The 23,383-nt window shown below is 43.7% G+C and overlaps 2 protein-coding genes and 1 long non-coding RNA gene across 3 annotated transcripts in view; 1 reads left to right on the top strand and 2 right to left on the bottom strand.

Moving 5' to 3' along the window:
• The window catches only part of LOC310822949, a 174,492-nt gene that overhangs the window by 132,040 nt on the left and 19,069 nt on the right, over positions 1–23,383 (bottom strand). The window lies entirely within an intron of this gene.
• adamts15b (ADAM metallopeptidase with thrombospondin type 1 motif, 15b) lies at positions 264–10,266 on the bottom strand (the record flags this gene model as incomplete). The annotated part of the gene is made up of 8 exons (XM_083694797.1): positions 264–1,044; positions 1,525–1,700; positions 3,540–3,737; positions 3,901–4,083; positions 4,581–4,864; positions 5,810–5,977; positions 7,590–7,722; positions 9,316–10,266. 8 exons carry the CDS (start codon positions 10,264–10,266, stop codon positions 264–266), a joined length of 2,874 nt encoding a protein of 957 aa, XP_083550923.1.
• On the top strand, positions 11,817–23,329 carry LOC310822585 (A disintegrin and metalloproteinase with thrombospondin motifs 8). Its single transcript, XM_083694971.1, has 10 exons — positions 11,817–12,899; positions 13,737–13,976; positions 15,723–15,855; positions 16,219–16,386; positions 17,906–18,041; positions 18,312–18,468; positions 19,496–19,682; positions 20,250–20,422; positions 20,643–20,818; positions 21,096–23,329. The coding sequence occupies exons 1-10, from the start codon at positions 12,141–12,143 to the stop codon at positions 21,847–21,849; spliced, it is 2,883 nt and encodes a 960-aa protein (XP_083551097.1). The 5' UTR covers positions 11,817–12,140; the 3' UTR covers positions 21,850–23,329.

Consider the following 23,383-nt stretch of genomic DNA (forward strand, 5'->3'; position numbering starts at 1 on the left):
ACAGAAATGGTCCAACTGTTCGTAGCTCAACCACTTTCCCTTATGTAGTTTAGACACCATTTCCTCCTATACAATTCTCCGCTACTGTGTCGAACATAGAAATAGAATTCTTATAGCATAAAGTCTAATTCTATAATACCTTGTGACAACCAGACAGGGGATGAGTTTCAGTTTCATTTCCAACAGCACAATGAAGGCTCAGCAATGTTCTAGAATGTTCAAGAGATGTTCTACAAGTTGTTCTAGAATGATCAAGAAAGGTTCTAGCATGGTCGAGCTATGCAGAAGTCCAGTTCCTGTGGCTTCCTCTTGCCAGAGCAGTGGTCTCTGGGTATATGACTACCTGCCTCAGTGACACAGCGTAATGGCCGCCTTTTGAAGCCCCTCCCACAGGTCTTAGAGCATGGAGCCCAGGGGCCCACGTCCCACATGGGACAGGGATCCCCACACTCCCTGATGGCTGTGGGTTTACCAGAGCTGATGCAGTCTGAGGTTGCTCGTCCCTCTGGACCCTGACAATGCACCAGCCTCTTCTGGAGTCCCTTCCCACACGTCACTGTACACTCGTCCCATCCCCCCGCCACCCACTGGCTTGGTGGCCTCTTATGCAACGTCTTCTTCACCTCCACCTTGTTGCTGTCCATCAGAACACTGTTGTGGTTCTGGGCGTGGTTCCTCTCCTCTTTCTTCAGGATCCTCCCCTCCTTCTTGTCCTCCCGGGCCAGGTAGAAGGAGTAGCGTATGCGGGGCGGTGTCATCTTCCCTACGGACAACACCTCCACGATCAGAGCCTCCTCGAGCGGTCGGATGGCCTGTAGCATCTCCACGGCCGTGGTGGTACCGCTGTACCGGAGTAAACTGCCCTTCACCGTCACGTCCCTCTCCACGGCAGACACCACATAGTTACCGTTCAGGAGGTATTTGCCGTAGCGGTTTTTCACTGCCAGGTAGTTGTCGTCATTGACCAGTCCTCTGTAGCCGCGCTGGCGGATGTCGATGTTGGACGCCCCCACAGGCAACAACACCACAAAGTTATAACCATGTCTGAAAAAACAGGTTAGGTTAGATTAGGAGATACCTTAAAAATTATGCCATAATGCTTTTATGATATGGTTATATACGTATGTTGTTGTTTTTTTTCCTTCTGTTTTATCTTTTTTGTTTTATGCAGTTGTAGAATGAAAAGCACTTTATAAATGTAATTATACTAATAACTAATATTATTATTATTATTATTATACAATGGGCATGATAATGATGACAGCGATTGTGTAAACCTGTCAACTGACATGTTTGGGGGGGAATGCGTTCAAAGCGTCTGATGCATTTACATTTTACATTTATGGCATTTAGCAGATGCATTTATCCCAAGCGACTTACAACAAATACATTTGTTTAAGTAAGTGAATCATCTATCCAACAGTCATCATAGGACAAAGTAATGTGCTAGGTGACACATCCATTGCCGTGAAATCGAAACATTGCACTAAGAGCATGCACTAGCACCAGCATGCGGTCACTCACATGGGCTTGGTGAACATTCCTGAGACTTTCTTGCAGCTCTGGTTGTCTCCTGCACACACACCACACTTGTCAAACTTCTTATTGGAGCTGAGTTTGCCATCACAGCCAGCCTTGATGCACTTCCCCTGGACACACACTGCTGAGGTGTCTGGGGAACAGGGTGTCCCATCTACGACCTGGAGGTGTAGAGATAATACACATTTATGAAGAGTTTAAAACAGCTCTCTGAGGGGGGAGAGGGAGGGTGAGACGGAGGGAGGGGAGGAGAAAGAGGGACAGAGGGAGAGACAGAGAGAAAGAGAGAGAGAGAGAGAGGGAGAGAGAGAGAGAAAGAGAGAGAGACAGAGACAGAGACAGAGATAGAGACAGAGACAGAGACAGAGACAGAGGTAGGTAGAAATCGGAGGAAAGTGGAAGTAGAAATCGGAGGACAGGCTCATGGTAATGCATGGAATGGAATGAGGAATGGTTTACCAACATGTTATTTTAAAAGGAAAGAAAACCTTTAGGTCTATCGAAGGACAGAGCCGCAAACAAACCAGAGTGATAACTAGAGTGAATTGTGGGAGTAGTCTGGTTTGTATTGATGTAACAGCTTGTTTCAGTACTGGTTGTGTAAACACTTGCTGACATCCTACAGCTGTATGTGACACTGTCTCTGCCTGCCTTCTCTCTCTCTCTCTCTCTCTCTCTCTCTCTCTCTCTCTCTCTCTCCCTCCCTGTCTCTCTCTCCCTCTCTTTTCTCTCTCCCTCCCTCTGTCTTTCTCTTTCTCTCTCTTCTTTCTCTCTCTCTCCCTCTCTTTTCTCTCTCCCTCCCTCTCTCCCTCCATCTGTCTTTCTCTCTCTCTCCCTCTGTCTTTCTCTCTCTCTCCCTCTGTCTTTCTCTCTCTCTCTCTCTCTCTCTCTCTCTCTCTCTCTCTCTCTCAACAGAGCTCTAAAGATATGTGTATTGACTTCAGATGTCAAGCCTCTACCTCTAAGACTATTATTATCAAGGGCCTTGTTACAGACACTGTAGCCAGCTACAAGTACCATGGCACTATCATAGATACCAAGCTGAGTTTTTATTGGAATACTGACATGTTGATGGTATAAAGAAGGTCAGCAGTGCCTGTTCTGTCTCAGGAAACTGGCAAAAGTTCAGTGTAGACGAGACAGAGTCTGCTTTAATGTTTGCTTTGCTTTGTTGGTATGGTAACCTTAGCATTAAAGGGATGTTTCAGCCTATGTTCATGTTTTGGTGAAATATCACCTTACCCTGTGTTGTCCTCATAGACCAGTGGTGAAATATCACCTTACCCTGTGTTGTCCTCATAGACCAGTGGTGAAATATCACCTTACCCTGTGTTGTCCTCATAGACCAGTGGTGAAATATCACCTTACCCTGTGATGTCCTCATAGACCAGTGGTGAAATATCACCTTACCCTGTGTTGTCCTCATAGACCAGTGGTGAAATATCACCTTACCCTGTGTTGTCCTCATAGACCAGTGGTGAAATATCACCTTACCCTGTGTTGTCCTCATAGGCCAGTGGTGAAATATCACCTTACCCTGTGTTGTCCTCATAGGCCAGTGGTGAAAGCTCCCGTTCGCCATTCTCTACTTTGCTAACGCGGCACAGGCTAATATTTAGCCCTCTCCAATAGACAGAATTCTGATGGTAACTAGTTTAGCATTGTTGAAATTACATGCCAAAATCTCCTCTCTGTTGCTGTGGCAGCAAAGTAGAGAATGGAGAACAGGAGAAGCTTTCACTGCTGGCCTATGAGGACAACTCAGGGTAAGATTTACAACAGAGATTTACAACAGATGGGTAGTTAAGGAAGGCCAGATCCATTGAGTCTGATTGTGCTCATACCCTCTCCTTCTCAAAAACATTGTTAAAGACAAGGTACAAATCATGCTGTAGAGTATTTAGGCATGTTGTTAGTTATTTGCTCTGCTTAGTACTACTTGCACAAGCAAATTGCGGCCCCAAGTGCAGTAGGCTATGAGGAATGAGAGGGTTAAATACCTTAGGAGCGAGGACATAGAAGTATCCAGTGCCATTGGCTCTGCAGATGAGCTTGCACTTGTCCTTGGGAGACACTCCAGAGTATTTAGGGACCCAGGCCACAGAGGAGCTGAGTCTGTTCGTGTTGAGGCTGAAGCCATTGAAGGCCCCACACTGCTCCTCACGGAAACTTTTACCTACAGATGGAGGCAGCATGCTCTATTAGCAAAAGCCATGTTGTGTGAATAAAAAAAGCCAGTATGTGTGAATGTGTGAATGCGTGTGTGTGCACATATGTGTGTGTCTATCTGTCTGTTTTGTGTCTTGTCCTACTAGAGGTAGACTGTAACTGAAATGCAACATCAACAACACAGAATTGTACAGTACCTGTCTCCGGGCAGTCATCCAGATGGCAGGAGCGGTACTTCACCCTTAGTCCCTGGCAGTATTTGCCCCCATGTTCTGGAACGGGGTTGTTACAGTCTCTCTTGGCCAGCTGAACCCCCCCTCCACATGTTCTAGAACACGCCCCAAACACTCCCCACATCCCCCAGCGCCCGTCCACCTGAAAGAGATACAAATACACACATTTAGAACCTACTGTCACAGTACAGACAGTATTCTCACACCTACTTCTGGAACAGCAGGTAACAATTGTTAACAATACTAGTTCTAGAACCCACAGTAAACATACTAGTTCTAGAACCCACAGTAAACATACTAGTTCTAGAACAAACAGTAAACATACTAATTCTAGAACCCACAGTAAACATACTAGTTCTAGAACCCACAGTAAACATACTAGTTCTAGAACCCACAGTAAACATACTAGTTCTAGAATCTACAGTAAACATACTAGTTCTAGAATCCACAGTAAACATACTTGTTCTAGAACCTATAGTAAACATACTAGTTCTAGAACATACAGTAAAGATCACAAGTACAGTAGACATTTGCTGTTCCTGTTCTAGCTTTAATCACAAATTAGAGAAAAAGTGGTGACATGTTTTCTTTTTTTATTAATATCAAAACAGCATTCTGTACTGTATGTCCAGTACTCACCTTGGGATGTGTAGTGCTGTTCTTGTGGGTGCAGAGCCCTCGATAGCAGAGCTTGCCGCTGCCACAGCTGGTGCCGTCCGCCCAGGGGAAGTGGCGTGTCTGGCACACCAGCTGGCCTCTGGCCTTGCCCGTACACCACAGCTTGGAGCAAGCCTGCATGTAGGGGCAAGGCTTGGAACCGGAGCCGAAGGCTAGCTCACACTGGCGGTGGAGGCTGTAGCTGGACCCAGGGAGGGTCTCAGGCAGGGACAGCAGCTTCTGAGGTTGGTCCAGCAGGCAGTCACCTGGTTACCCAAAATGTTGATGTTTCTGTCTACAGTGTATGAACTATGTATGGTTGCTTTGTATTGTGATTTGTGTGGACCACAGGCAGAGTAACTTTTGTCTCTACCCATACCACTGATCCTAAACCACTGGGCCAAAAATCACTGAACATAAGAACTTGTGAAACTGAACTTGTATCAGCTGCTGCTCCAGACTGACTGACAGCTGTTGATGTTTGAGGCCATATTTCTGTACCACTCACTCAACATTCCTCAACAGCTGAACAAAGACTTCTCTAGTCCTCTAATCAGGGGTTATTAAATTGTGATTTACAAACCATTGGCTAGCCTGCATTTTCAGGCCCAAATAAGTGCAAAATAATAATACCAAAAATAAATAAATCTAAAATTAAGTGCAAAAATCAAGTATCTAGGATATATTTAAACAAGAGTTTAAACCATTGTTATGTTCAGCCAGCCCCTACAGATGTTTAACATTACTGCTATATTACTGCTAATTGTTTGAACTGTTCAGATGTGCAATTCTCTAATTGTACAATTTGCTTAGTTTGTCTGTGGGGCTGAAAACTAATTGTGACCATGTTCCAGAGGTTCTAGAACGTTAGGGTCTCAGGTTGCCTTTATTGCAGTCGTGCTTCAAACATCTGAAGGACCAACTCATTGGTCAAATCTCAAAAGTATTTCCTTGATTCCTTATGTCCTCTCTCCTCACCTCCTTCTCAAAAACACATTGAGGGGAGGAACTCCAGACCACCTCCTCCAATGAGTTTTCTGAGGGATGCAAGGATAGAGGACGCGAGGAATCAAAGAAAGACTTTTGAGATTTGGCAAATATTATACAGCAACCTACTGATCTGTGCAGCAGCGCACAATGTACTGTAGGAACGCCTGGAAAGCAATGATAATGACGGCAGTAACATTAGACACAGGAAGTGGCTGACTGACCATGGCCTCTGTCCAGGAAGTCTGTGATGATGGCAGCGCTGCACACAGACCAGGGATGGTTGCGGTCAATCTGGATGAGGGTGGGTGACATCATGTGGTCATCCTTCAGTCTGCCGAAGACCTCCTCACAGGCCTTCACATTGTCATGGGGCATGTTGAACACATGGCCTGAAGAACAGCACAGCACAAGACCATCAGAACATGATTTGGCCCAGCGAGTATCTAGCAGTGGAGGCTGGTGGAGGTAGAAATCGGAGGACAGGCTCTGGAACAGAATTAGGAATGGTATCAAACACCGGAATGAGGAATGGTATAAAACATGTGTGTTTGGTACCATTCCTCATTCTGGTGTTTAATACCATTCCTCATTCCATCCCATGCATTACAATGAGTCTGTCCTCCAATTTCTACCTCAACCAGCCTCCACTGGTCCCTATCACATTTGTGTGATAAAAAAAACCTGCTTAATTCTAGTACTGTGCAATTACAATGTTATAATAACTCAATCATTATGTATGTGTCCATACAGTGTTAATACTAAGGTAAGTTACTCTAATGGTCAGTGAATACAGTACAGAAATGTCACAGAGGAATCTGATCCCAAGACACAGTCATTTCCTTGTACAAGCATTAATGAATTCTATGTAGAATATGATGATATAGAACAGTGGAGACTTGGAGGTAGAAATCGGAGGACGGGCTCATCGCATGGAATGGAATGAGGAATTTCATCAAACGATGGGATCAAACGATGTCTACCTCCACCAGCCTCCGCTGATATAGAACCATCACGAAGGGGAATTGTATGATTACTTCATATATGTTGGCACTGTAAGCCAATACCTCCCTAGAGGCGTCCGACATGTGGTAGTACTCTCCCATCTGGTCTGGGGGGCAGAACTGCCTCACCACCCCCCTCACAGCTTCACAGTGCTGATTGAAAACACTTGACAGCGACTGTCACATGACCAGGGGAGTCATTAATAACGCCATGCCTGATGGGAGTGCCTTTAGTGTCAACCAGAGCGCCGTCTGAATGGCAGGCATTTAATAGCATCAAAGGAGGCACGAGAGAGGGAGAGTTCAACTACAGTATGTTCAACCCCCCCCAACCCCCCCCAACCCCCCCCCCCCTCTCTCTCCACATCTGACAGATTAGAATTGGTAATCAAACCTAATCTTGCACATGCATGGATTGAAAGAGAACCCTGTCCTAGGGCAGTTCACATGTGAATACAGCTTATGATTATGTATGGTTTATTTTCGTCAGACTAATAACGTTTGATTTAGATTCTGGTTGAAGGAGTGTTGCATTGTGCGTGTACAGAACAACTACCAAACACAGGCTACTTGTGCATTGTAATCTAAGTCATAGAACCACATATAAGATAATGTTAAAGGTAGACTCTGGGATATGACGTCAATGGGAAAAGAGCAAGGCAGCGCTACCAGAGATAACAAAACGGAGATGATCAAGAAACAAGAGGAGACAATCAACTCTGGCACACATATCATGACGGTGCACATTCGACGACATCCAACGAGTGCCTACCGTTGGTCACATCTTTACTCACTCCAAATATCTACGGTAAAAGTTGCTGTGACTTCCTGGCACGACGTCATAATCCCAGAGTCTACTTTGAACATAAGAACATCATCAACACCTAGTCATCTAGTAGACTTCACTTGTTCACCTCCCTTTCCTCGGTCTGGCAAATCAACAAGAGCTGTCTTCTAGACTAGAACCATACACCAGCAGAAGGAGATCTTCTGGACTCACCCAGTTCATGAGCTGTAGTGAAGGCTGAGGGGAGTCCGTCGTCCTCGATGACCGAGCAGCTTCTCTTAGGGTCACACATCGTCCCCACGTCGGCCATGCCTAAGGTGTCGCAGGTGGTGGCTCCACACAGGTCCTGATACAGAGGAGACAAATGATGATGATGATGATGATGATGATGATGAAGGGGTGAGCTGGGTAATATCATGAAGTGGGAAGGTGTGTGATCATGTGTCATTTTGTCTTATCTTTCCTGAGAGATCATTCTTTCACTAAGAAAATCGGTTTTATCTCAATCGGTCAATGGTCAATATCAGAACAAATTGTTCTGATATTGACCACAGGTTATATGGTCAATATCAGAACAAATACTGCAGACTGTTTGTTTCAAATGATTGATTTTCTGGCTTTCCCTCTCTCCTTCTCTCCCTCTCTCTCTCTCTCCCTCCCTCCCCCCCCCCCCCCCTCTCTCTCTCTCCCCCAGCAGGCATACACCCGAAGCACGTTTTCCCCCTATTAAACTATGCTGCCAGTGGTTATATCATGGAGAATGAATTGTCTGTTGGTTTAATATGGTCAAATAGCAGTGACCCGTAGAGTGCTTTTCCATGGTACAATATTAACACAATGTAACATACTAACCATTAAGACACTTGGTTCTTATCCTTGGTTCTTATGATTTCCTAATCATCTCTCTTTTCTGCGTTTTATTGTACATTGTTTTGAAATACAAAAGCACAAACACAAAAGGAGGTCTTCACCACAAATAAAGGGGTTTTCCATTGATAATCTATCTGCCACACCACACTGGGTTAGGTTTACATCCAGTAAAGAGCTCAGACACCAGTTTATGTTTGTCTCTTATGTCTGTCATGTTGATATGAAGCCAGAGGAACATTTCCATGTACATTCTGTGGACAAGTCTTTTCTTTTTTCTTCTGTTCTATGATATGATATGTTATTGGTTATCACTGATATATTCTATTGAATACAGGGAAGGCTGGTGGAGGTAGAATTCAGAGGGCTACCATTCCTCATTCTGTTCTATGCATTGCAATGAGCACGTCCTCCGATTTCTATCTCCACCAGCCTCCACTGACTCAACATAACAAACAAACAAACAAAAAAATTATTCGACTGTGCAACAAACATGGACTGTGCAACAGGGGTGTGTGCAATATATTAGTGCAATAACTTCAACTTCTATTCGTGCAATAACTTAATCCAGTAGTGCAATAACTGGAACTGAGCCGAATAGGACTCAGAGTCTGAGGCTGTGGGCTGAGGGGCGGGACTACACGCTGGAAATGACTACATCATCACTCAGAGATGGATTCCTCCCATTCCATTTGAGTTTAAAACCCTCTGGCATGTTACCTGTGCTATCTCTGAACTCAGTCAAATGGGGTGATTGGCAATGGCATTAATTACCCAAAACAGATAATAGAACAGATTATCCTCTAATACAACCATGAGCAATATGCAACACATTTGCGATATGGCATATGTCTAGGAAAAAGATCTTGGTAAGCAATTTGCGCATGGATTATTTTTTGGGGTGCAGTAATCAGACGTATACCAAATGGATATAACTGATGACTCATCAGGATATTATTCCACTCTCATCCGCTAGCACTGATGTGAGCTAACTTTCCTGGCAGATATAAGTATTTTATTATATTCTATCGTATGTTATACTGACAGGTCGATGAAGATCCTCCCTCCTTACCTGTTTAGTAAATAGGATAGCAGTGTCCCAGTAGTCAGGATGCTTGTCATTGTGCTTGTTTAACTTCTTCTGCCAGGAACAGAAGTTGCGCAGAGTGAGAGCTGCATTACTTGTTACCTTGGGTCCTTTGTCCACTTCGCTGATCACCATGAACCCAACGACCACTATGTTTATAGAGTTGAGGATGCTGGGGTGCTTGTAAAGCCTCGCCGCAACCGACATCAGGGTCAATAGGTAATGTTTCAAGTCATCACCATGAAATTTGGCCATAGACTCGTCAGCAACGATAAGCACCTCCACGAATCGAGGAATCGAAGCAAACCTTTTAGATCTACCAATGCTTTTCAACACAGTTTCAGTCAGGCTGCCAATCCGTAGTTCTTTCATAGGCTTGTATTTCTCCAGAGACCCGGAGATGTTAGGGTTCAAACCTCCGACACCGCACCTGTTGGCAGGGTTGCCACTGGAATTGGCGCGTCCCCGGCGGCGTATGACATGTGTCATCCCCTCAAAACTATTTGTATATCCTGATGCCCCCTCGTTTCCGATTTGACTAATGAAGTATTCCATGCCCTGGTAAGAAAATGCGCCGTGTACGCCTTTACAGATACTCAAGGCAGCGTATGAATCCTGGTCTGCGTTGACATCACCGGAGTAAAAGCAGCGCCGCAGCTCTGAGGCTGCAGAAGACTCGCTGTCAGCAGCAGGCATGTTGGTGGCTAGGAAATTAGAGTCCGGGATAAGGTTGAGATAAAACTCCTGTGTGAAAGCATTTATTTTTAAAATAATTTGTTGGTCATTCATTCTCTCCCCTCGTTGACTAAGATATTTTTCCAAATTGTGTTGATCTAGGTGAATAGGTATGCAAAAATCTATTTCCATGCAATGGTTCAGTTTGGCACACAATAAAACAAATATAGAAATAAAAAGGCTTCTAATAAACATAGACATCTTTGCTCCAAGTGCAGGCTACACAGAAAGTAGCCTATTGTTTATCGACAAGTCCGATAGTATCGTTAACAGTATAGTTCAACATCTGCATGCGATATTGATAATCCAAGCTCGCTGTGTAGCGCAGAGCCGCTGTGGCGTGCGTCCTTAGAGGATGAAAGACCAAAAGATGCGATCCTCTTCTCCCATCTTACCACTCCACTTACACCAGCCTGTTCTCTGTGGCTTGTGAGTTTTAGAGTCAAGCATAAACATACAAATTGTCATCTGAAATTTGGGGTGGTGCTGGGAGGAGCCCGTTGGACATGCCTCTAGGTTTATGTTGCAGAACGCAGCCACTTGTAGCTCTCCAAATATTATTATCACTATCCAACATGTGGCACGAGCTGATGCGTCTCCGCCCACTTATTGGAACCCTGGGGGCTCGAGCCAAGAGTCCTGCTGAGGCTCGGCATGGGTCATGCGCTCATCACCAAAGCATAAGACCAGAGTAAAAGGTTCACTCGTATATCCAAGTTTGATGATATATTGATGTCACTTTAATATCCGAATTAATCTGTTAGTTATTAGTCACCAAAATACTTATATTACTAAACCTTCGCATCCTACCCCCTGGATAAGATGCTTCAGGACCATGGATAGCAATAGGACTACATTCCGACCCCCGTTGCAAACATGTCCACCCAATATCGAATTTTGGTGGGGTTTGTGTTATTGTTATATATCCATCATAACTTCCAGTTTTGTTATGAAGTTTAGCTACTTAGTGTAGACAAGGGCGACACCTGTTTGCGCCTGCAGCAAAATATGCTCTTGGTCATCTCCGCGGGTAATGCGCATCGGGATGTGTTTATGATCTGATGCTGCCACCTTGTGGTGGATATGTTTGTGACTAATTCAATGCTCCTAACCACGTCATTAAAACACACTTGTGGCCCAATGCCTAGCCAAATTTGCATATGTGTCAATTAGCAAAGCATTTGTTAAATATGTAGCCTTTTGGAAATACAAATCGTGACATAATAGGAACTCCAGGTCATAAGGCTAATGTCAGTGCTCTGTAAAGGTAATTTACTGTAAGCTCTGAAACAAGCTGCAAAATGTTACCAATTTATTTCAGGCAGACTCCTTTATTGATGTAGGTTACCGTGACCGTGTTCTTTTGTGAAGAAGAAAGCAGCTTTTCTGCAGGGGGCTTCTCTGTAGCCTAGGCTACTGTCAATCACGTGCAAGCTCAGAAATAACTGACCGGACCCTAAACTATGCATAGTATGGGTGTCCCACTGTTACCATAGCATGTGTGTGCCGAGTTAATAATAGTCGCAAGGTTGTCAGCCGGCAGCTATTTCAGAAGGGGGGAGTGTCGGTCCATTCTCATTGGGTCCGTTTTATCCAAGTGTTTCTCATGAGGTTCGAGTGGGAGGAGAATTTCCAGCAAACAGGGATATCAGAAATAAACCGCGTATGTCCAGGGAAGACCAGAGAGTATAAATACCAGTGCTTCCTCCAGTATTCGGTGGTGGTGCTGAGTGGTAGAACTAGAGCTGTATTTTAGCTTTGCCATATAGTTGTAGTAATTATTAGGATCACACACTTAGGCTAAAAATATCAATCCGTTTGGACCAAGACTGTCAACTCAGCACTGGAGAATTATTATTGAAACAGTAACGAGAGATTATTTAGGAGCGGTCGCTGACGCAGTATTGTAAAGTGATAAAAGATTTTCAACCGATTGCAGACAATTTAGAGGCAACCTTTTGGCGAATGTATGTGCACGGGCTGTCTTTGAAGAGAACGAATACTGAACATTTCTTTGAAAGTTGATCTTGTATTAATTATTTCCTCGTTGTGGCTGCAATTGCCCTGTTCAGAAAATGTGTCAAACGGTTTGTTTTGTTATATTAGCTCTGTGCGTAATCAACACGGCACTTTCCAAAGCGTTGGAATCTGAGGATATTGTACCTGTCCGGATAAATGGAAGAAGCAAGGGTCGTTTCTGGAAAAGAAGTGAGGAACAGCCGAGTTTCAGACTCAGTGCCTTTGGCAAAGATTTCACTTTGAATTTAAGCCCGGATACAAGTTTTTTAGCACCCTCTCTACGGATTCAACGCATCAAAGCAAAAGATCTCCACACTTTACGCAGCAGTTCAGGTTCCCAGGGTGCCCATTTCTTTGATGCTAAGACTGATCTGCACAATCATATAAACATGACAGAGGAGATGGAGGGAGACTTGAGAAGTTGTTTCTATTCAGGTAACGTGGACCATAATCAAGATTCCGTTGTTGCTGTCAGTCTGTGTTACGGCATCATTGGATCGTTTATAACAGAAGGGAATGAGTATTTGATAGAGCCGAAACTGCTCGGCGCGGGGAGACAAGAGGGATCCACTGGACAGTTACATGTTATCAAAAGGAGGATGTCCACTGAGCAATCAAATGATGCTGCTCAGACTCTCTCTGATCAAGATAGTGAGGAGATAGCTGAAGAAACTGACGGGGACACTTTTACGCAGGAGGAAAATGATGCGTACGGACATCGACGGGGGAAACGCTTCATATCAGCACCGCGGTTCATCGAGACATTGGTGGTCGCAGACTCATCAATGACTCAGTTCTATGGAGATGAAATAAAGGTGGGATATATTCGATTGTGGGGCAGCACAGTCTAGCACTGCACCTTATCCTGAGCATCTTTGATTGATAAAGCCTACCATATCATTAATTAAAGCAACATAATTTATTTAAAGGTTAAGGACATATTATGTTGATACTAACCATATTGTTGCACACACGTTTTCTTTATTTTGCTTAGTTTTTGGTCGTTATTCAATCCAACCAATCCAACAATTAGGAATACAACAATGTACCTGCTCACTAAATGTGGTCCGAGGTGTTGCTCTTCATCATCAATGAAATATTTCTTCCATGTGTCTGACATTCATGGTGTAAACCATACTAGTCCAGATTGTCTGCTCCTTCTCTCAATGGACGTTCTAATTCCGATGAACTGAGAATGACTTGAAAACGAAAGAATGCGTATAGAGTATGTGAGAAATGCGTGGGCTTAGTATTTTCCAATTCCAACCAAGTGATGAAATAGACAAAACCTTGGATAAGGTCGGGGGAATTATTTGGCAGCAACGCTGTTCTGCATTCCTTAGGACTTGCTCACATCATCATATTATCAAACAGATAAGGACGATTTATGTGTTTCCGACACATAAACCTATTATGGATTCTGAAAAACCGAGGAAATGATGTAATCCCCATGTCCAGAGTTTAAATCAACCCTAGTGATGTTGCCTGGTGGGCACTAGGCAGTTCTAATGACCTGTGTTATCTATTGTCCATTCTTCTGATCTATCTGTCTATTCTCTTAATCTATCTGTCCATTCTCTTAATGTATCTATCTATTCTTCTAATGTATCCATCTATTCCTAACAACCTGTGTTTACCCCTTCTCTCTGCAGCACTATGTCCTAACCCTGGTCTCAATGGCCGCCCAGCTCTACAAACACCCCAGTATAAAGAACTCGGTCCATATGGTGGTGGTGAAGATGTTGGTGGTCCAAGATGAGGAGGTCGGTCCAGCTCTGTCCAGCAACGGAGGGGTGGCACTCCGGAACTTTTGCTCCTGGCAACAGCTCTTCAACCCGTCCAGCCATAGACACCCTGAGCACTATGACACAGCTCTGCTCTTCACTAGAGAGGTATGTACTGTACTGAGACTGAGGATGACATAAGCTAATGGAATGTCATGTATTGTTTGTAGCAGGCTGATGTAGTGCAATGTCATTTGAATAGAATGTATTTGAATGTAATCAGGGCTCAGCTGAAAAAGAGACCTTGGTCTCAGTGGGACACCCCAGTATAGATAAAGGTATAATAATAATAATAATAATAATAATAATAATAATAATAATAATAATAATAATAATAATAATAATAATAATAAATATAATAATAAATATAATAATAATAATAATAATAATAATGAAAAGAAGAAGAAGAAGAAGAAGAAGAAGAAGAAGAAGAAGAAGAAGAAGAAGAAAAATTATAATAATTGTAATTGCCCGCACCCACGTAAAACCTAGTCCTGCGCTAAAGACCCCCCCCCTAAAGTGTAGCGTTGTTAATAGTCCGATGCATTGGAATGTTATGAGTTATCTAAGGAGTATGATACAATACATGTGCGCATGCAGTGAGACATGATTGTTTGGCCCATGTGATGAGTGAGTAATGGTTTGGCCCATTAGTTTTTGTTTAATTTCCATCAACCAATTGGGATGTGCTTTGAAACCTATAGGACTGAAGGCTCCCCTAGTTATGAGCTAATTTTAGTGTCGCTACAAATCAGACTAGACGCGATGACACCTCTTAAAATGGTCAGGGTATGGCATGCGTGCACAGCTGGCCTGAACTTGACCTGCCCTGGAATGTGTCCCGCATGCCTTCGCCACAAGCGAAGGCACCAGCTAGTGTTTTGAAACCAAAAACTATAGCCTTGAAAAGAGGCGTTTTTGCAAATGCAGGCTTCTGCAATGACTAATGCTTCTGCAGAACGAGAGAAGCCACTAGTGTTTGTAAACCCAAAAACTGAAGTCATGAAAAGAGGCTTTTTTGCACATGCGGTCAACTGCAATGACTAATGCTTCTGCAGAACAAGAGAACGCACAAGTGTTTGTAAACCCCAAAACACTGGGGCTTGAATGGAACCGTTTGGCACATGGCAAGCAGTCTGTTGCAGTTCCTGAACCAAAGAGATTCTCCTGGCTCTTCACATGCGGTCTGCTGTGACTGATGCTCAGGTCTGCAGAACAAGGTGTACACACGCTGGGTGTAATCCAGAGGCAGCTCGAGGTCCAGATGTGTTTTCAATCATGGACGGTTATGTCTGGTGGTTTGGGTCGTAGGTCCAGGAAACATTTATCTCTGTCACAGAGAGCCAAAGGCATGTGAAGGGAATGTTCTGGTTGGCAAGACATGGTTGTTGAAATACATCTCTGATAGCACACAGTTAATGTCCCCACATCATAGTTCTTCTATAGTCTGCCTGCCAATATTATTAATTGCTTTATTTTTTATGATGGAAACATTGACAAACATGTTTTTGTGGCTCTCTGACAAGACAGTGAAAACAACCCATGATTAACAGAACACTGCAAGAAAATGCTCATATTCAGCCTTTCATGGGTACCAAATAGAAACTCTCAACATGTATGACATCCCTGTCAGCCTTTCCCTCAATGAGATGTTTCAAGTTGGACGTTTATTTGAACCCACTTTACCGATAAAAGGGACACAATAAAAGTAATCAAGATAGAAGAACAATAAAATAAAAACAAAACAAAACAATTATTGAATGATAAACATAAACATATAGAAAACAGTCTTTCAAGATTCATAGAAACAGTGTGTAGAATGACAGTTTGGCACACTTCTCTTGTGTGTTGCAGGATATCTGTGGCCATGAGAGCTGCGATACTCTAGGGGTGGCTGACGTGGGGACCATGTGTGATCCTAAGAGGAGTTGCTCCGTCATTGAGGACAACGGTCTTCAAGCTGCTTTCACTGCAGCCCATGAGCTCGGTATGTGAACTGCAGGCAACTTATACATGTGTAATAGCACTGTAATAACTGCATATTGTAATGCATTGTATAATAACAAAACATATCTATACACACACACACACACACACACACACACACACATCAACATACACACACACACACACACACACACACACACATCGACACACACACACACGCACGCACGCACGCACGCACGCACGCACGCACGCACGCACGCACGCACGCACGCACGCACGCACGCACGCACGCACACACACACACACACAGCGACATACACACCTTGTGGCCAAAACCCTGTACCATACAGTGTCTCTAGGCCATGTGCTATCAGTATGATGATACAGTGTTGTCATCCTCCAGGTCATGTGCTGAGTATGCCCCATGACGACTCCAAGACATGCAAGAGGCTGTTTGGTGAGCTGGGTGGGCATCACATGATGGCTCCCCTGTTCATCCACCTCAACATGACCTTCCCCTGGTCTCCCTGCAGCGCACTGTACACTACTGAGTTCTTCGACAACGGACATGGTAGGTACAGTAACACTGAGAAACAATACCAAACACTGTACCACACACAGAACATTTAGAAAAGGAAGAAACTTGCAAACAAGGGCTGAAAAGTTAATTGAAATCTGATGTGAAATACGCTAATATAGTACATTCTGTATCCAGACGTACTGTAATCTGATGTAAACGTATAAAAGTAAACATAAAAGTTACTGTATTGCATCATGCCAAATTCCAACAGATAGGGTAATAGATGGGGTAATAGATGGGGTAATAGATGGGGTAATAGATGGGAAGAAATCTGAGCACACTGGCTTTCTTGCTACTTCACATTTATATGGAAAGATTCCAACATTTCGGTCAACAGACCTTCATCAGGGTGTTAGACAACAATTCAGTTGAGAACTGGGTTTTGTTGTATACACACACACACACACGCACACACACACACACACACACACACACACACACACACACACACACACACACACACACACACACACACACACACACACACACACAGCAACTCAAATCACGTAAATGCTATAGACACATGTGACTTCATAATGCACCCAGACATGATTTGATGTAGAACTGTGAAGCGGAGAGCCTTTAAATCAGATGTCAAACCTTGAGTGCCCCATGAGTAAATGTAAAACCCAGCCGTTTCTGGTAGAATCCTGTAGTCCCTGCCAGATGGAACACTGCCACAAAGGCCATGGACTGTTATTAGGGGGTTGGACCATGGTAGAAAAAAAACAACAACTCCCGGTTACAATGTTTTTACTAGTATATTCTCCATTACACCACCTCTCCTGCTTAAACTTGCTCCTTTATCACAAATTATATTCTGTGAAAATGACTGTATGTTTTGACTCTTCTGTGGAGAGGTCCCCGCCTCACATTCTCAGTCTTCTTCGTTGCTTCTATACGTAATGCAGTTTCACCAAGACAATATGTGTGTGTCCTCCTGTAAAGTATTTATTTTACAATTTGTATCATTTTCAACCTAGCCTTCCATTCCTCTGAGTCACAATGAGGAGGTTTCCGTTCTCACCCGCCAAACTGAACAGCTGCCGTCAGCAAAACAAAAAAAAAAGCAAATATGTTTTTTATCAGCTCAACAATGATTCCAATGAAAGGTTATGTAACTCAGAACGTCTGTTTGTTCTAATCATTGGAGGCCAACGACAAGATCTACATTAAAGCTCATAGATTTTGTTCTAACAGATCATTACTGCTTTGTATGTAAACACAGGGGCCTGTGTGAGGGTTTTATTTGGGTTTAATGTCTACAGTGAAACCAGGGGAGGCTGGTGGAGGTAGAAATCGGAGGGCGGGCTCATTGTAATACATGGAAAGGAATGAGGAATGGTATCAAACACAGGAATGCTATCTCATTCCATTCCATGCATTACAATGAGCCCGCCTCCAATTTCTACCTCCACCAGCCTCCCCTGAGTGAACCAAGGAAGCGCCTCTATTCTGTCTTTCCCTTGTTTTTTCTAACAGAGCTCTTCTATACTTGATGTACCCACAGGTGACTGCCTCCTAGATGCCCCAGAGAACATCCTGCCCTTTCCCAGAGAAATGCCTGGCCAGATATACAATCTGGACCGCCAGTGCCAGCAGATGTTCGGGGAGGAGTTTGTCCACTGCCCGAACATCACTGATAGGTCAGAGTTCATTTTTGAGTCTTTGTGTGTATTGTGTAGATATGTGTTTAGTGTTGAATGTATGTATTGTGTGAATGGTTTGTGTACTGTTTGACCAGTTGTACAATGTGGTTGCTGATTAATACAGACCACCAAAGATAAGTTCCCAACAACTAAGATGCATACTATATGTTGTATGGCGATACGGTTCTCTAAATCTTAACATACATTAAGTATAAATCTGAACGGGAATGAGAATTAGAATGTGTGTGTATCTCTCTACTCTGACAGTGAAGTGTGTAGCCAGCTGTGGTGTCGTGAGGAGGGCAAGCCCCATTGCACTACAAGGAATGGCAGTTTGCCCTGGGCAGATGGCACAACCTGTGCCCCCAACATGACCTGTCTGGATGGGGCTTGCATGGCCACACATGAGGTCATGGTGCCAAAGGTGAGACTCTGAAATCTTTACCTTATTAGGTCTTGTAGAACAGCTAGGCTTATGGCCATGTTGAATTTGGACACACACACACACACACACACACACATCTACACTCTGTCTCAGCCATGCCTGGTATGTGTCTCCATTGTTTTTATTAGACAGGCACTTTATTATGTGTCACTGAAGTCAATGTATGAATTTAGATGTGCTGGCAGTTTAGAGACTTATAGCTCCTTGCAAATACTGTACACACACACACGCACGCACGCACGCACGCACGTGCACACACACACACACACACACACACACAGACACACACACACACACACACACACACACACGCACACACACACACACACTGGTTTACGTTTGCCTTGCCAAGTACACCACGGTGGGTTCTGCTAGTGGTGTGACACATGTGCCAGGAATGTGTGAGACTGACAGCAGACGCGTGCTGAGCCTCAGCCCAGTCTTACCCTCATCCTGGCACGCCAACAGCCCCTGAGGCCTCAGCCCAGTCTTACCCTCATCCTGGCACGCCAACTGCCCCTGAGGCTTCAGCCCAGTCTTACCCTCATCCTGGCACGCCAACAGCCCCTGAGGCTTCAGCCCAGTCTTACCCTCATCCTGGCACGCCAACAGCCCCTGAGGCCTCAGCCCAGTCTTACCCTCATCCTGGCACGCCAACAGCCCCTGAGGCTTCAGCCCAGTCTTACCCACGTTCTGGCATGGGGTTGGATGGCTCCAGTTGTCATGGCGTTGGACGGACAGCCCTTAAGCACCAGCCACAAGCCAAATAGCCGACCCATACTACTACTCCTACCTCCCATTGTATGCGGCCAGCTACTTTATTGACAAGAGGCCACCAAATTAGATATTTTACGCCAAAACATTTTGCGGCTTTGGGTTCTACCACACCCCATGTGGCTATAGTGTTTTCATTTGGCCTGCTACAGTACTTCACATGGGAGGAAAACGTACTGCTGGCATTTCCATGGCACTGATCTCCCTGCTTGGTTCTGTTCTGTTATTTTAGGTGGCTGTGGATGGAGGCTGGGGAGCGTGGGGAACATGGCAACAGTGTTCTAGAACATGTGGTGGAGGAGTGGAGTTCTCCTACAGGGAGTGTACTGACCCGGTACCCCAGAACGGAGGACGGTACTGTGAGGGCCAGAGAGCCCAGTACCAGTCCTGCCAAGCCCAGCTGTGTGAGGACAATTATGGTAAGTCACCTCCACCAGCCTCCACTGATAGAAGAACAAGTACTGTAAGACTACAGTTGTTTGTTCTATAAAATGCCTTTTTTTTTAATCAATTTAATTTGACTTTCTGGTAATGTTTATCTGTTTATGCTAAGTTGAATCTATTACCCTATCTGTTGGAATTTGGCATGATGCAATACAGTAACTTTTATACGTTTACTTTAGATTACAGTAAGTCTGGACACTTGTGAACTTGTGTACAAGTGAATTTCACATCAGATTTCAATTTACTTTTCTGCTCATTTGTATTGTTCTTGTTGTAAAGCACTTTGAGACAATTTATTTGTGAAAAAAGCGCTATACAAACATTTCGATTGATTGATTGATTGATTGATATCAGTGCCATCAGTGTAATGTTTAGGTTTGTCATATTGTGCTACTTTATCACATCTTATTTGTTAGCGCGCCATGTTTTTTTTGGTTTAACAATTTTTCTATTTTATCTTTTATTTTATGCACTTTGAGATTACGCTTGTATTATGAAAAGTGCTTTATAAATAAATGATTATTATTATTTATTTACTTTAGGTAAGAGCTTCAGGGAGGAGCAGTGTGAGAAGTACAACAGCCCCTACTACCTGGATTACCATGGCAACATCAAGCAGTGGATCCCTAAGTACGCTGGGGTGTCTCCTCGGGACAGGTGTAAACTTTTCTGCAGGTCGCGGACCAGCAGTGAGTTCAAGGTGTTCGAGGCCAAGGTACAGTACAGTCACTCAAAATAAAACCTTATTGTTTTTATCTTATTGTTATTTATATTTATTAGGGTCTCTTGTTTAGCCTACCATTAGGTTAGTCTTTCAGGTCTTTGCAATGGAGACTCCAGCTCAAGAAAGTCTAGATTGAAAGTACAACTTACTTGATGATTTGGCGTACTGTTACCTATGTCTTTCAAACTGGGTGTGTACCTGTTCTGTACAGGTAATCGATGGCACCACCTGTGGTCCAGACACCACGTCTGTGTGTGTCCAAGGCCAGTGTGTCAAGGCAGGCTGCGACCATGTGATTGGCTCTAACAAGAGGCTGGACAAGTGTGGTGTGTGTGGTGGGAGTGGCCTCAGCTGCAGGAAGATCACTGGGTCACACAACAAAGCCCTGTAAGTATACAGAAATAGTGCCGTGTATTATGTTTTATCTGTTTTGTGTAAGGTTTGAAGAATACAAACCTACTGTAAAGACTCAAAATAAGTGTGTTAAAAAACTGCTTGCTCTAAACTTGTGTGGTAACACTGTCATAACTAACAAACATTGTATTGGCGTATTAATAGGCTGTAAATGCTTTGCAATTACATAGCAATGGCCGTGTTTGTTTTCTTTTGTGTTACTGATATGATTACCATAGTAACAAGCCAGATGTTTTTGTTGTTGTTTCAGTTACGGATACGGTGACATCATCACCATCCCTGTCGGGGCAACCAACATTGACATCAAGCAACGCAGCCACCGAGGAATCAAACATGATGGTAACTACCTGGCTGTGAAGAGAGAGAGCGGAGCCTATATCCTAAACGGTAACTTCTCCGTCTCCACTGTAGAGCAGGATATCCCTGTACTTGGAGCGGTGCTGAAGTACAGTGGCTCCTCCACCACCCTGGAGAGAATCCAGAGCTTCCGACAGCTGAGAGAGGCCATCACCATCCAACTGCTGGCCACAGCCGGAGACTCCTCTCCACCCAAGGTCAAATACACCTTCTTCATCCCCAAAGAAGTCTCTTTTACGAAGTCTAAAGAGAGGAAGGGGTCATCAGGGTCGTCGGGGTCACTGCATATGATCCAGCCCTTCGGCGTTCCTGAGTGGAAGTTGGGGGAATGGTCGGAGTGTTCCAAGAGCTGCGGCTCTGGGTGGTCGAGGAGGAACGTGGAATGCCGGGACAATGTCGGCTTCATGTCAAGCCACTGTGACAGGCACCTGAAGCCCACAGACATCAGACCCTGCGGGGATCTGCCCTGCCCCATATGGCAGATGGGTCCTTGGTCATCCTGCTCACGAACTTGCGGTCAGGGCGAGCGCAGACGTAGCGTCTTCTGTATAGACTACACAGGGAAGACCGTGGAGTCGGACAAGTGTGACTCTAACAAGCAGCCCCAGCCTGTGTCTGGAGAGTGCCTTAATCAAGAGTGCTTATGAAGAACACGAAGACAAGAGGATCCATCCAGAAACAACGACCCATTGCTCCCTCTCTCCTACGGCACTTAGAACCTCTCCTAGAACTGCGTGGACTGGAGAAGGAGAGGCCTAGTTTGAGAGTGAAGAGTGCACTAACCAACCACAACATGTCTCGGTGCATTCGGCCCAGTCGTGTTATTACATCATGGCTTGTTGATGTGTTACAACCACTATTGACGTTTGAAACAATAGAGATCTACCTCAGGATGTACAAGAGTTGTTGCTTTGTAGCTAGTACAGTAGATAGTAGATGAAGTACTGTGTGTTTGTGTGTGTGTGTGTGTGTGTGTGTGTGTGTGTTTGAGTGTGTGTGTGTGTGTGTGTGTGTGTGTGTGTGTGTGTGTTTGAGTGTGTGTGTGCGTGTGCGTGTGTGTGTCTGTTTGTGCTTGTGCATGTGCTTTTGCATGAAACCTGCTGTAAAGCACCAATGCAGTGAAAATATACCTCCATTTAGCTTCCACAGAACCCATAGTGATACGTTGAGCCAACAGATTAACTGAGCTGATAGAGTTTTGAAAAAGCATATTGTTACTGCTACAGTGTGGTGATTACCATTGTAAGACACCAACTTATCTGTGCTGCAGTAAAAGGGCTTTTACACCATATGGAGAAAAAAAGAATTGTTCCTTTTTCTGTCATTTTCTAGGAAAATGACACATTTTCTAAAAGTGAGTTTGTGTTTACAGAAATTGCATTCTCTGTCAAAATCATTGTATTATCTAATTGCTGTTGAATGATTTGTAATACTGATTAATATTTAGTTGTTCAATCTTAATAATTATTATAACACAGCTAGATAGGTCTATCCTGACAGATTTCTAACTTTGAGCATTTTTTGTTACAAAAGAGATATTAGTTAAACATTCAGAAACAACAGTTTGAGTTAACACTTTTTTGTGTGAAATGTTTAGTTTATTGTACAATGACTGGTCAGGAATCTGATCCAAGCCAAACCAGTGTAACAGGGGACTGTTCCTCTGTCCAGTACCTTTGTTTAGTTATTTCCCAACCAAGTATGTTTTAATGCAGTTATATTGAACATAATATGGACACACTCCAGAGGACATGAAACGCAACCAATGTCAATGTAGAGATGTATGATAGTAAAAGTCTAAAGATCGAAAGGTGCAACATAATTTGCATCTGTGTTTCAATACAGGATAACTCCATTTATAAACAATTTCATATTTCATGTATAGAAATGTTATTATTAATTAATATGCAAAGACTGCTCTATTGTTTATCAGATAACTATATATGTACAGTATATTTGATGTATCATTCCAGTTGTGTAAGTACAGTATGTCATAAAGCAACGGAGACAAAACAATTGTATCCCTTCAGTGAAGGACCATACTATTTTATTATTACAGCTTCCTTTCAAAGCTATTTATTTTTGTAAAGTTTTTACCATGGTCATGAAATTATAACATATTTTCAAATGCTGCTGTCTTGGAGTTTTATATGTATACAATAAAATGGTCAAATACAACAC

This window comes from Argentina silus, assembly GCF_951799395.1.
Source record: "Argentina silus genome assembly, chromosome: X".
In the NCBI taxonomy this organism is placed as follows: domain Eukaryota; kingdom Metazoa; phylum Chordata; class Actinopteri; order Argentiniformes; family Argentinidae; genus Argentina; species Argentina silus.